Source organism: Phacochoerus africanus, chromosome 14 (genome assembly GCF_016906955.1).
Source record: "Phacochoerus africanus isolate WHEZ1 chromosome 14, ROS_Pafr_v1, whole genome shotgun sequence".
NCBI lineage: Eukaryota > Metazoa > Chordata > Mammalia > Artiodactyla > Suidae > Phacochoerus > Phacochoerus africanus.
Genome location: NC_062557.1, coordinates 11,624,252 through 11,636,380, shown reverse-complemented (window position 1 = coordinate 11,636,380; position 12,129 = coordinate 11,624,252). Strand labels below are relative to the sequence as shown.

The 12,129-nt window shown below is 51.2% G+C and overlaps 1 protein-coding gene across 2 annotated transcripts in view; it reads right to left on the bottom strand.

Annotated features, from left to right (window-relative positions):
- Nucleotides 1-3,412: 3,412 nt before the first annotated feature.
- FAM20A (FAM20A golgi associated secretory pathway pseudokinase) overlaps nt 3,413-12,129 on the bottom strand; it is a 49,970-nt gene continuing 41,253 nt past the window's right edge. For both annotated transcript variants that reach the window (XM_047757461.1, XM_047757462.1), the window contains exons 5-11: nt 9,736-9,828; nt 8,499-8,614; nt 7,790-7,970; nt 6,702-6,811; nt 5,858-5,939; nt 5,314-5,373; nt 3,413-4,014 (exon numbers count right to left, since the gene is read on the bottom strand). In XM_047757461.1, coding sequence (XP_047613417.1) covers nt 3,750-4,014; nt 5,314-5,373; nt 5,858-5,939; nt 6,702-6,811; nt 7,790-7,970; nt 8,499-8,614; nt 9,736-9,828 — 907 coding nt within the window. In that variant the 3' untranslated portion in view covers nt 3,413-3,749. The remainder of the gene's footprint in view (nt 4,015-5,313; nt 5,374-5,857; nt 5,940-6,701; nt 6,812-7,789; nt 7,971-8,498; nt 8,615-9,735; nt 9,829-12,129) is intronic.

Here is a 12,129-nt window from a genome sequence, read left to right as displayed (position 1 = left end):
CATGGATCCTAGTCACATTCGTTTCTGCTGTGCCACAACAGGAACTCCAAAGTGGTATGTTTTCTTAATACTGCTTTAGCTCTAAGCACAAATGAATAGCTGAACGCTTTTTTGTTTTGTTTTGTTTTCAGGGCCACACCTACAGCTTATGGACTTTCCAGGCTAGAGGTCAAATCAGAGCAGCAGCTGCTGCTGGCTTAACATCACAGCTACGGCAGCGTGCGATCTGAGCTATGTCTGCTACGCTGCACCACAGCTCATGGCAACGCCAGATCCTTCACCCACTGAGCGAGGTGAGGGATCGAACGTGTGTCCTCATGGATACCAGTAAGGTTCGTTTCCGCTGAGCCACAATGGGAACTCCCCTGAATGCTTTTTGTATTTTTGTGAGGCCCTGGTGTATTTCTAGATGGGCTAAGACAGCATGGAGAAGCAATGTCTAGACCACTATTTTAATGTGGCCCCAAAGTGGCCATCGTCGTAGTCAACAGTAAAGATTGTGGAGAGGAGAATATGAAAGGAAGAATCTTAAATTTCTCCCTTCTGACCCTATGGAATTTCACATAGAAATCGGTATTATTGTGCACATACAAAGTGAAAATTTGTGTACTGACATAGGTTCAGAGCTGTGACTTCATCCTGACTACCTAAAACCAGAACCACCAATGAGTATACTTTTTTATTTTGTGAAATTTCTGCCAATTTAGCCTAAGTAGCTTTGTGGTTTTCAAAGTCACCACTAGGTGGAGAGCTTTTGTTGCCATCTTTGTTAACCTCAAAATGAGTTGAAGTTGACATCATTATCCACAGATGCTGTATTTGCGAATTTTGCAAATTTGCCTATGTGCTAAAGTTTATTTATAACCCCCAAATCAATACTCGCAGTGTTTTCAGAGTCACTCCTGGTCTTGAGCTGAGTGGCGAAGAGAGGCTCCCAACATGTGTGTGCCCCACTGAGGTCAGACACAGCGACACCCTGCCTTCTAGTTCCAGCTTTCGTGCTATGATCAGATTACTCTTTTTTGGGGGGTGGCGGCGGGGGAGGGGGGTCTGCCTAGTGCCGCCTTTTTGTGCTTTTGTACTTTCTGTTGGTGATTTCTCTCTCTCTTTACAGCGGCCCCCAAGGTGGAGGGCTGAAGTCCTGGCTAGGAGTTCCTAAGGGCAGGAAACCTGTGATGTGTCTTTAGAGAAAATAAGTGCGGCGACTAGGTTCTCTCAGGCTGGAGTTACAGTGCCCTTGGCCAGGGTTAATGAAGCAGTGATAGATGTTAAAGAAGGCGTCTTTAACACACCGTAACACATAGAACAAGCGTATGTATTAGTTGGTTGACAAAACACGTAACCAGGGCTCACAAGAACCTCAACCCTGTATTTCTTCCAGGGGCAGATGGCTGCCTCTGCTACTTCACTGTCTTTGCTGATTTAACGGACTGTAAAACTACCACAGATAAGACAGTCAACCATACTTTGTATAGTCTTCCAACTCCGTTTGTCCTCCTGACTCTGGGGAAGGCTAAATGGATTCCTCTCAACCCCCTTCTCCAGCAGTTCCAGTTCTGTCCCGTTTCCTTTCCTTCTGAGTTTGCTGTCGGCAGTACTGACAGGAAAACGTGAAAAGTTTTCACATGGAGACAGTCTTTTATGCCATGGAAAGTTGAATAAAGGTCCAAAATGAATATGTTGGAAGCGCTGGAGAGTTCTAAGACTGGAGTCTTGTTTTATGAAATTTTTGACAAATGGTAGATTCTTAATTTTGGTATTAGTGAAAAATAATGGAATGTGTAAGATGGGTGAATACTAAGGAATCTCAGAACCGGACATACTGTGGTCCAAGTCCATTCTGTTACTCTCAGTTTGAAAAGGATGCCAACGTTTTTATTATCAGCCATTTGAAAGCAGCAGAAACAACAGACTATGTTGTCACACAAGAGGCTGGGTTTGAGATGGAGCTGGACTTACCTTCCGGAGGCCCTGCAGTTTGGAATTTCACACCATTTTGTGCTGTTCTTTGAACACCTCTGCCGGCATCTTTCTTGTTTCTCTATGTGTAATTACCTGGTCCTCCCTCCAAAGAGAAATAAATATTGGCTTGAAGGAGGGAAAGAGTTTATGAAGCGGGAAACCCTGAGCTGCAGGGAGGACACCTCAGTAATGCAGTAATGCAAGTCTCTGAGATTAAGTTTCCTCTAAGTTTTTTTTTTTTAAAGCAAACAAATACAACTTCATAAAAGGTTAAGAGAGGTACTGTTGGGTTTTTGTGTTACAGGGGAAAGAATGCCTTGGAATAGTTTGGAATCATTAAGTGGGTGTGATTTTAGCCTTAGTTTTCTTGGAGGTACATTGGAGGTAGGAGATTGTATCTGTATGTCCGGGAGGACCAGACACCTGTGTGTTGATTTTCACACGTGTAAGAGCTCCGTGAGTGGTAGCGAGGTTACCCTCATAGACACAGGTTCCGGGCAATGGACTGATGGGGGGGTCAGAAGTATTTTTATAATATGTCCCTTTGGGCTCTCTCTGGGCACGTTGCAGACGTCTTGGGTGACATCTCTAGTTCTTGACCTGATACCCACATTAGTGACAGCTGCTTCCAACCCCACTTATACTAGTATTTGAGCCTCTGGCCTTTATTAAAAACGTCGATCTGGTGAAATTAGCCATTTTTACTTGTTGATTAATGTGAATGCATTCCTATTATGTGTGTTTTCAGACAAACATGGATTATGGAATGAGAAACAAAGCCTCCTGTTCACACATTAGCAGGTCAGCAGGGAGCAGGCCGATAAGACAGGAAATCCCTGAGAGACCCGCTTTCTAGGGAGGCTTGTGGAGTAAACTTGATTTAGTCCTTTTTGAATCAGCAGCTGAGGTGAGGGACAGCTAGCATGTCAGACTTCTCCAGATAGCCCCTGCTTCTCTTGGGGACAAGTGGGGGACAATTCCTGGGTCTTAAGGGAAAGGGGATTGTGGTTGGTGGGTTGTGGTCAGCCCTGGCTTTTCTCCTGCCTTGGTCCAGGCTTAGTGCACCCGCTGAACCCATTCTTAGGCAGCCCCCCCTTCAAGACCACCCTTGTTTTTCCTGGATGCTAATTCTGATGTACTTGATGTTCTTTCAGTTGATGTTTACTCTTCAGACTGAAACATCCCTTTTTTGATTTTCTGAGCAAATCCCTATGTTATTTTTATCTCTCGTAATGTTTCTGAGAAATCACTTTAAGACTGGCTAGTCAGTCGGGATTATTGTATTCAGATTGGGGCACCATGATTGGAATATGAATAGAAAGTGTGAAGTCTACTTTGAACCAGTTTAGAAGTTACCATATTAGGGGTGGGTGTGTGTGTTGATGCCAGATGTTTTATCTGGATGGGAATTAGTTCTTGTAAACGGAATAAAGATCTGGAGGTGTCCATCTGATGTCCTTTAGTTTTATTTGTTAATTTTCTCTCCTGGGAACTAGGCTGCCTGGCTGGACCCGTATCCAGATTTCCCAGTGGGCTCTGCAGGTGGTCCATGGCCTCGATGAGGCAGAGCTTCCTGGGAAACAGGAAGCCAAGGCAGTGCACCGAGGAGGAAAGTCCAGTGGATCCCACTTTTGCTCTTTTAGAATCATCCCAGTGCCCTGTCTGCTTCATGAGCTCCTGCCCTAGGACCCCCAGCCTGCATGGGGGCCATGAGGAAGCAGTGGCCCACCCTCAAGAGTCCCCCGCGGGCTCCAGGTGTAGTGTCTGAAGTCCGACTCGTCCAGCCCCTAGCTTGTCAGGTTGGCCCGGCCAGAGTCCGGGGCTGGCTGTTCCTCGGGGCCGCCGGCTACGACGCTCTGCTCTCCGTGGGCCTCTATGCACCGCTCCACTGTCCTGAGGATGGTCTGGAGCCTGCGATCCAGGGCCAGGAGGTGGGGCTCTGTGAGCACGGGGGTGAGCTGGTCCTCCAGCAGCGACTCCCGCATCACGTCGCTGAGTCTGTAGTCGGCCTGGGCCAGCAGCTGCAGGTGCAGAAGTGTCTTCCTTTTTATGCTGGAAGGACAAAGTCACAGGAACATATAAGTAAATGTAAAGAAAAAAGCTCTGTGAACTTACTTCTTTCCCCGCAAGCGGCTGTGAGTGCTGACGTTCTGAGAGCCTTCTCCCCCAGTGTCTTCTCAGGCACATTTTATGAAAACCAGGTGAAAAGGGAATGATCAAAAGGTGACATCCAGTATTTTGCAGTCCTTTGCCAGTGGCCTTTTAGTCCAGTGGCCTTTTGGTCCTGCTGAGCCGTTTGTACTCTTCTTAACAACTGTAATGCTGCACCCTAGTGAGGCTGGACCCAGGCACCTGATATTCCTAAGGGAATCAAAACAGAAGCGCTGTATATTGCCTTTTCAAGGCGATTTAAAGCTAATGAGAGAAATTTCCAGTAGGTGAAATGATGAAAACGTTTGTCACCTCAAAAGCTGTAGATACTGTTGGGCTCCAAGTTATTTTTCTGTTCAACTTTGTAATATTTTTCTGTGTCACATTCTAGAATCAGGGATGGAAGTAGGGTAGGCCCAATCTCGACTTTAGGATTGTAACTTCTTTTTATGTAGGACTCTGACTTGGACTCTGACGTGTAAGCAGCTTGACTGTCCAACTTTTGTCATAACTCCTAGCCAGACCTCCTCAGAGAGAGGCGAAGAGAGGGAGGGACATTTAAGGTAACCCAGGAAGTGAAGAAAGTCACTTCAGGCCCTGCTCTTGAGTTTTCCAGCTGGAAATGGAGACAGTTTTGCTCCGTGTGAACCCCATGTTCCTGACGAGCCATAGATGCTGCAGCTAAGCAAGTAGACAGTTTCTACCAGCCTGGCTGAAACACGAGAGAGGCATGGAAGCGGGTTAGAGGATCTCTGGAGAAGCGCTGGCCAGATGGAGGGCCGAGCACATCCTTTTAATCTGGTGTGATTTGATGGGACTTCAGTCAGGACTTTGCCGAGACAGCGGTCAAGTGGGAATATACATGAACTTAGGCGCGTGCCAGGCAAAGCAGAGGGCCGATGAGTCACATCAGAGACTGAGGCTCTGCACGAGTGCGTGGTTATCAGAGTGGGTTAAAGATTAAAGCTGGCGAGGAAAGGTCTGAAAGATGACATGCGAAGTCACCCCGTGCTGAGAGATGAAAGGGTGTGAGGTGTGCTGGGGAAAATCCGGTAGTTGTAGGATAAGAAACGAGGTTAATTGCTGTCATCCTACCCACCCATGCCCTGGACCAATGAAAACTGCCTAAGACCTTGGGAGCTTGGTTGCCAGCAGGACAAAGTGTCACAACTGTGACCTGTCCCTGAACTGAAAGCTCACCGGCAGCACTGGGAGAGCGGTGAGAGGATGGAGATTTCGTCCTGGGAGTGTCGTCCGAACCTGGAAGGAGAAACAGGCTTTCATGGGGGGCGAGCACTTTCCTCCCCCCTTCACATCTCCTCCTCCTCCTCCACCGCTGCCTTTTCTTGAATCACAGCTGGGGATAAAGATGCAGGGATCACGCAGCCGCCTCGCCAGCCCTTCTCAATCACGTCCCAAAAGCCTCTGTCCAAAGATGTTAAAACCAAGCCGTCATTCATGCGTTTATTCCCACACCGCGGAGGGCCAAGGCCAGACCCTGAGGGTGAGTCATGTGCTTGCCTCCCGGAGTGAACCTCGGAGTGAAAATTACAGAAAACATCCGTCTCTTTCACAAGCGCACTTAGGCTGGAGGAGAACCACGTGGTACTCAGCAAAGATCAAGAGCGGAGGGAGCGGAACAAGGAGGGCCAGGGGGCAGGGGACACTACAGCAGAGGCTCCTCATTCTCGGGGCCCCGGCACCCCCTGAGCCGGGGTACGGCCGGGAGAGGAGGTGCGCTTACCCTCTGGCGTTGTCGAGGTGAATAAGGAACCCATCATCCCCAAATTTGGTGAACATCTCGTAGTGGTGCCGGTCCATGTTGCCTGTGGAGGAGGGAGACAGTGGAGCCAGGGCCCGGAGGCCAGGGGACGTCGTCGGCTCCTGACCTCTGAGTTCTCCCGAGGCGTGGGCCTGCTGGCTGTTCAGAGGCTGGAGCCTGAACCCAGGCCTCGAGCTGTCATTTCCCCAGGGTTCCTGGTGAAAGTGCAGAGCGGGAAGGACGCCAAACCAACCAACCCTGATGTGGGCTGTTTGCCAACCTGAGGCGTTTCCCAGCCACTGCGGCCCCTGGCTGATCTCTTAATGCTCCTTGGGGATGCTTTGCCTTCCTCGCCCCAGCGCCTCAGCTGCCGCCGTTAGAAACGCAGAGGAGTGAGCCTCCCGGAGGGCGCGAGCTGGGGTGGCTGCTGTCCCACTTTAGGTGGAGGCGTGGGGGCAGCTGCCTTCACACCTGTCTTTGTCCCGAGCTTCCCCTGGTCCCTGAGAGGCTTGGCAGTCCCTTTGCTAGGCCCTCCTGCCGCTACACTCTCACTGTGCACCTGACCCCCCACCCCGGGTCTGCTCACTCGGAGGGTGAAGGGAACAGATAACTTCCAGTCCGAGGCCTGTGTGCCTGCCCTTGGAGCCATGTCCCCTCCAGAGAGGGAGCCTGTTCTGTCCCCTGGGGCCTCTGCCACGGCTGAGCCTGTGGACGGCGTGAGGCTCTTCTGCCGCGTGGGCCAGGCTGTAGCTGGCGGCCGGGGGTCCCAGAGCCCCAGCCCGACCGCAGAGCCCGCTTCTGCGGGGCTCCCCGCGCGGACACGCACCTGTCAGGAAGTCGAAGATGGCCATGTCGATGATGTTGAGAAGCCGGTTGCTGCTGTTGTGCGGGTAGACCTGCTTCACTGTGTCGCAGTAAAGTGGATTGACCTCCCACCTGAGGGGCAGAAGGAGGCCCGGAGCTGGAAAAGCCATGACAATGGCAGGGGGTCGGGGGACCCTCACCCCTGCCTCCCTGGTCCTGCCTGGGGCTGGTGGCAGCTCCTTAGCCTGCACGTGGTGGCCGGGTACATCCAGGAGGACCCTGGGCAAAGATACACGGGAGCTACAGGCTCCATGTGCTGAGAAGGTTCTGGGCCCCATCCTACGTCTGCTCTTCTGGGCGCCGGATGGACGGGCAGAGGGGGGAGGCTGCCCCCTCCTCGTCCCTCGCCTGCCTCCCCTGCAGCCCCTCCCCGCAGCCTCCTGAGCTGTTCCGGGCAAGCCATTCTCTGCTATTGCTCGGTCGCATGAGTCCCTCTGCACGGAGAGCCCCCAGGTCCCTTTCATTTGGTGGGCTCTTCCTCAGCCTTCACGAGTCCCTTAGGATCTGCCAGATCCCCCCGAAGTTCCCGCCTGGATACTTCCCTTCCCTCCACGACTAGGGTGTCTGGGTGGACGAACCCCTGGGTGGACTAGGATTAGCGGAGGACTCCTCTGGGCCAGCGAGTGCGCTAGGCCCCAGGGAACTGGCATGAGGTCCGCCTGGCTTCCCGGGGCAGGGACCCCGGGTCCCTCCTGCGGGCTCCCTGTGTGCGACTCTGCAGGACAGCAGGTGTCCGCCACGTTTTCATGATCTGGCTACTGTCTGACCAAACCTCCCCTGGACCGTGGAGCTTCTTGCAAGAAGAGCCTGTGTCTTTGGTTTCTGTGTCCTCTCCCAGCACCTAGAGCTGGTACGCAGGGGGCTCTTTATGACTGAAATGCATGAACTAAAGGGACGGAACAGACACCCAGGATCCACATGAGATGAGGCAAAGGAGGGCTGAGGCAGCTTCAGGGACCCCAAAGCCGGCCTAGCGGCAAGTCCTGGGCACAGGGCCCATGGCCACTCTCAGGGCCGTGGGCTGGCCTTGTGGCCAGGGGGCCAACTCACTCCTCTTTTCCTGCCAGCGAGTAGGAGCGGATCCAGGGGTTGGGCACAGACAGCCGGGGGGCCAGGTTGAGAGATGGCAGGAAGGCGGAGAGGGAGCCCTCCAGCAGGTGCGGGTTGCCGCAGACCGCGTACTCCGTCTTGCACATGTACGGGCACTTGGCAAAGAAGCAGACATTGCTGGCTGGAGGGTGGAGGACAAGAGAGCAGTGACAGGAGGGGGCACGCCATCTTCCTGCCCCCAAGACAGCCACTGGGAGGGAGGGGAGACCCTGCACTCAGGGCTCGGGAAAAGGCAGGACAAAAAGAAAAGATTGCCTCTTCCAGATGTAGGGGCTTGTGAAGGCAACTAAACAGAGCATCCTGGGTACCAATGTTCAAATGTCTCAGAGCAGAGAAAGTGTGGGACCCAGCCTCACTGAATTGCACCCCTACGACGGAAAGGGGTGATGAAAGGTCTTTGTTTGAATGGATGGCATCTGGTTCCCGGGGGGCCGGCACTAGAGTCCAGTGGCCACACAGGCTAGTTAGTCTTTCATGTAAACCATCTCCCACCCCCCGTTATCTCATGGAGTGCTCGGGTGTGCCAGCCTAAGAGTGTCTGGTGGCAGCCCTACCCACCCAGTGATGGAGGGTGGTCCCGGCAGGAGGCAGACCACTCTGGCCCACCACCTTCCTAGACCCCAGAATGTTGCTTTGGCCCGGACCCTACCTGGAGAGACAAAGAAGACACTCTGCAGGATTTCATTCTTGGTGACCTCTAGGATTTCCTTGGTGACATTAACTAGTCTCCCCACTGTTGGTGGCACCCGTCGGAAGTCCAGAATCCTGGAAGAGAGGGAGCCCTGTTCAGAGCTGAGGGCTGGTCGCCCATTAGAAACCAATGGAGCTTCCTGAACGGACCCAGCTGAGGTGGGGGGGTGGGGTCTCTGCAGGGCTGAGCTGCCAGTGCCCAAGGCAAGCCCACATCTAAGCGGCTGGGAGAAGGGGTGGGAAAGGAATCTTTATCTCATCCAGCCTCCTGGGTGAACCTCCCACCATCCAAACTGTGTCCTAGGTCAGAGCGTCTCGTGCTTCAGTGTGCACATGCGTCATTGGGATTTGTTCAAATGCAGGCTCTGAGTCACCGGGTGCGGGGTGGGACTGAGATTCCACATGTGTTAAAAGCTCCTGGGGGTGCCCAGGCCGTCAGTGCATAGACCACACCTTGGCAGCAATGACGGGCAAACCGGAGGAGCTAGGAAGTTTAGGACTGTGCCTTCACCTTTTAAGTCCCCTTTGAGGTCTCACCTTTTTTTTTTTAAGTCTTTTTTTTCTTTCTTGTCTTTGTCTTTTCTAGGGGCGCACCTGCGTTCCATGTGGAGGTTCCCAGGCTAGGGGTCCAATCAGAGCTGTAGCTGCCAGCCTACACCACAGTCACAGCAATGCCAGATCCAAGCTGTGTCTGCGACCTACACCACAGCTCACAGCAATGCCAGATCCCCAACCCACTGAGCAAGGCCAGAGATTGAACCTGCAACCTCATGGTTCCTAGTCGGATTTATTAACCACCGAGCCATGACGGGAACTCCTGAGTCTTTTTTTTTTTTTTTTTTTAAGTCTTAAGTCTCACCTTGAGACTCTTCAGAGAAATGGGAGTGGGCACATTCTTTCTGTTTCAAATTGGGAAACTAGAGCAAAGGGAAACGTCATGTTCAATCGGCAGCTCAAGCATCCCGGCAGGGTTAGTTTTCCTTCTAAGTCATTCTTTTAGTTATGTTAAAAGACCTTGTGCTTTTCAATCCGTGGGGTTAGATGGGACATGCTGGGTGTGAAGACATATCACTGGGGTTCATGGAGACGATCACACAGGAAAGCCAGGCAGGGCCCCCTGCGGGGCTCCCCGTGTACCCTCTGGGACTGCCCTCTGCAGTCAGCATCATCTCCTACCTGTCCAGGCCAGACCCTACCTGTCCAGGTGGAAAGCTGCAATCTCAGCGTTGTGTCTCTGAAAGTCGATGAAATAGAAGAAGTCCTCGGGTGTCTCTTCATCCCGCTGCTGTCTGGAAGGAAAGAAGGCATCACGTCCCGCACTCAGGCTTCAGCTGGGAGCCTGAGACGGGAGCTGGTGAACGTGACCAGGTGGAAAGGAAAACGTGCTTTCATGCTTTTAATGGACCCACAGCTGAAGGAATGACACATCAGGAAAGGCCGAGGCTCCCTGGGCTTGGAGAAGGCTTGCCTGGCAGGAGGAGCCAGGTTTGTGGCAAAGTCACTGTCCTGTAGGCAGCACCAAGGTCAAGCCTCCCACTCAAGCAGCTTTGGTGACAGTGGCTGATTCTTTTAAAAACCCAGTAATTGAGGGGAAAGAAATACCGTTTTCTACAAAAGACAGGGGACTGGCTAACAGACCAGAGGTAGTATAAACTCAGATGCCAAGGATTAAGGGAGGTGGGGTACGAGACAGGACTTTATGAAAGGGAAAGTGCCCTAGAGATGCAATTTAGTATGACTGACATTTGAAAAGCAGAGACGCTCTGCATGCTCGCGTGGTGGGGGTGAATCGACTGTCCCCTGGAGGAGCCTCAGCTGGGTCATGAGGGTGGCCCTGCCAGAGAGTTGAGGGAGGCTGATGTAGAGGCTATTTATTTATGTACATTTTAAGATCTCTAATGGCTTCCTGAAAAGCATCATCGTGTCTGCTTGGGATGGGCCGGCTGAGTGTGTCTGTTCAGAGAGGTGCCTCCCAATAATTAAAAAAAATTGTTTGACTTCAAACAACTAAGGGCATCCTGGCTTCTAGCCCCAGGTTACTTGTCTTGATGCTCATCATCCTCGGAAGACGGATGACCCTGGAATCATTTTATAACCCACTGCGTGGGGCTGCACTGTGGCTGCAAAAGCAAATGACAGTGGAAAGAAACGCACTGTTGTGGGACTCTGTAAATAAGAAGCACCCATGATTTGAACAGTGATGATGTGTGCTTTGCAAAACACCCCAGCCAGTCCTGGAAACCTCAGCAAGGGGCTGCCGAAAGCGGGGCCTCTCTTAAAAGAGAGGTGCGGCCACATTGGGAGGACAGGCTTCCGTGCCCAGGCCTGAACTGCTCTTCCTCATCAGCATGCTGAATGTCCAGGCCAGCAAGGGCTGTCCAGGTGTCCTAATCTCCTTTTTTTTTTTTGTCAGTACATGGAAGTTCCCAGGCCAGGGATCGAATCCCCGCCACAACTGTAATCAGAGGCACAAACAGTGACGGCACCAGATTCTTAACCCAGTGAGCCCCCTAATCATGTTTTAATCCCTGAATTCTATACATAAGAATACACAGACTCTCGGATGGCCTTTAGAATTTTCTAAAACGTCATTTCCTCATTTTCATGTGGCGTGTTTAGAAGTGATTTTAAATTTGAAAATCATTTTTCCTTTACATTAGTACTTCCCAAAGCACGAGAAGCATGGTGTATTTCTTGTTGTATAGACTGTATTATTACATTAAAAATACAATCTCTGGAGTTCCCTGGTGGCTTGGTGGTTAAGGAACCGGTGTTGCCACCACGATGGCTCAGGTGGCTGCTATGGTACCGGTTTGATCCCTGGCCTGGGAATTTATGCATGCTGCAGGCAAGACCAAAAACAGTATCATCTTTAATCATGGTCATAATTTATGCTACCCAAAGATAAGTTGCCACTTTTCTTTTTTAAAAAGGGACACATGCTTTTCATATTATTTATAGAAATGCATGCTTTCTCAAGAAATACATTTTAAAATGATAGTTTGGCGTGGGACTAAATTTTATAAAATACAGATTAAACTCTGTGTTATGGCATGAGCACAGGTAAAATGACTTCTGTGACCCGATGTTGGAAGCTTCTGCATTGTACTCAGGAAAACAAAAGGTTCATTTGAGCAGTTTTTCCTTTTGTTTGTAATTGACAAGACCAAGAGGTTTTAGGCTGTTCCTTCTCCTGCTTTCTTGCAAGCCAGACAGATTGTGAGCAGCTTTTCCTTCCCCAAAGGGAGCTTCGCTTCCAGTTTTTAAAAATTACAGACGTGCTACTGTGCCATATACGAATTTTGCTCAGAGAATGCAATTCACGCATCTGGTGATAATGTGGTGACTCTGCAGACTTATCATTATTTTTATGCTTCTCTTTAACCTCTCGTGTTCCTACATCAGTGTTCCTTCCGCTTCCTCTAAGTGGTGCTCAGTTCTGAGTACACATTAGACGTGCATGACTAACCATGACAATCGTTTAAAACTCTAACGGCCCCAGTTCGCTGGTGGCTCTGTGTTCTGCTGAGTGACGCCCAGAGGATCCCATGACTGCTTCTGGAACCTGGGCTGATGGCCACATGTGTTCA